At 49.3% G+C, this 2,048-nt stretch overlaps 1 protein-coding gene across 1 annotated transcript; it reads left to right on the forward strand.

Moving 5' to 3' along the window:
• Positions 1–460: 460 nt before the first annotated feature.
• Positions 461–1,837, forward strand: LOC135813144 (uncharacterized). Its single transcript, XM_065326361.1, has one exon. The coding sequence runs from the start codon at positions 461–463 to the stop codon at positions 1,835–1,837; it is 1,377 nt and encodes a 458-aa protein (XP_065182433.1).
• The last annotated feature ends 211 nt before the right edge of the window (positions 1,838–2,048 follow it).

The raw sequence follows: 2,048 nt of genomic DNA on the forward strand, positions 1-2,048 counted from the left end.
TTCTCTCCACTCCATTATCATTTCGATCTTCACTCGATCGACGTGATGGTAGTAGCTATGTAAATAATAATGATGGATTCCTCCCGATCCTCGTCGCGGCTAAAATTTGTTCGGTGTTTGTCTAAATTCTCAAACTGACAGGGTTTACAAGAGAAATGTACCTAATTTTGTGCGATTGATGCAAATAAATCAGAATATGTCTGACTTCATAAATCCGTGCGGTAAATCGCATGAAAGGACGCCATGTCATTAGATGGTGCACATGAAGTCACCGTGAGGCGTCGAGCCATTCACCGGTCGCCCAAGAAGCCTCCAAAGACAAATCTCATCTGCTGAGGTCTCCAACGCACTGAAAAAACTGAATAATGGAAGGTCCCCTGGCCCAGATGGAGTCCCAGGCGAACTCTTGAAATATGGAAGAGAAAACCTAGCACCTCACATTGCCTGTCTGTTCAACAGCATGTTTACAACTCACCAGCACCTTGACCTGGGATGTGGCACACTGGTACCGTTGCAGAAACCAGGAAAGACGGTTGGACCACCTGGAAATCTGCGCCCTATTGTCCTCCTTACATCATTACGCAAAACGCTCTCCATTATTACATTGCGAAGAATATCGTCGAAAGTCGGTGAGTACTTGTCTCCGACGCAGAGTGGTTTCAGAGCAGGCCGATCTACAGCGGACCTTGTTTGGAGCCACAGATGGTTTGCAGCAACATGTCAGCATTATCGGCGGGAAATGACCATTCTTGGAATCGACATGTCCAAAGCATTCGACTGTATACATCGTGACAAACTGTTGACAGTTCTCGAGTCTTTCCTGACGGAGGATGATGTTCGGCTGGTTAGAGTGCTGTTGACCAACACAACTCTGGTACGCATCGGCAGGGCAGTATCAGAGTCCCTTGAAACTACAATTGGCACCCCGCAGGGTGATTCTCTCTCCCCGGTGTTGTTTGTTATATACTTAGAGGCAGCACTGAGAGATCTGAGGAGCACCCAGGTGGCACGAAACAGACCGCCAATGGATCAAAGCATCAACATTCCATTTGAGCTTGTCTACGCAGATGACACTGATTTCATAAGCCTTAGTCGTCAATGGCTCACAGAGCTCGAACCGGTCATAGACCACACTCTCGGGCAGTGGGCCCTGAGAGTCAACAACACCAAAACTGAGTGGAGGGAGCTGGGTCGATCTGTAGACAGAATTGACGAGCGCTGGAGGACATCCCGAAAGCTGGGCTCACTCCTGGGCGACCTTGAGGATGTGACACGTCGCAGGCAATTGGCCGAGGCTGCCTTCCGATCCATGTGGTCTCTTTGGAAGCGCCGAGGACTGATCCGAGAGCCGCTGCGTATGAGGTTGTACTGCGCCTTTATCATGCCGATACTTCTCTATAATTCAGGCACCTGGAGCCTGACGGTTGCTAGCGAACGCTCCCTGGACGCTTTCCATAGAAGGCAACTCAGGTCACTTCTCGGCATCACATGGCCACAAAAGATTAGTAATTTGGCGTTGTATGCCCGATGTGGAGTGGAGCCGGTGTCGGACTTGATCCGAAATTCACGCTGGAGTCTATTCGGGCATGTGCTTCGCCTGGGTAAGGACACGCCAGCACGATTGAGCATGGAGCAATACTTTCAGGCAACCGAGGGGAGGTACCGTGGGAGGCCGAGGGTGACACTACCAATAAAGCTCCACACCGATCTGTCCCAGTCGAACAATGGGCACCTGCGGAGTGTTGAGGACTTGCGCCGTCTGGAGCGGATTGCTGTGGACCGTCCAGCATGGAACGCGCTGGTGAAGAGCGTTTGTGCACACCCTCGTCACGAGTAGAAACAGCCATGGCACCCTTAAAAACTCATAACAACCATTCTATAATAATATTACTATTTGAATCTTTTAATAATTATCTGGCAACTCAACCTCATACGTATAATTATCTGGACACCCATTGACCATGATGCTACATGAGGAGACAATAGTGATGACATTTTTCCAATGAGACCAATTTTATGACGCTCCATGTTACTGAAGGACTAACTTC

The sequence above is a fragment of the Sycon ciliatum genome, chromosome 3 (assembly GCF_964019385.1).
Source record: "Sycon ciliatum chromosome 3, ocSycCili1.1, whole genome shotgun sequence".
Classification (NCBI taxonomy): Eukaryota; Metazoa; Porifera; class Calcarea; order Leucosolenida; family Sycettidae; genus Sycon; species Sycon ciliatum.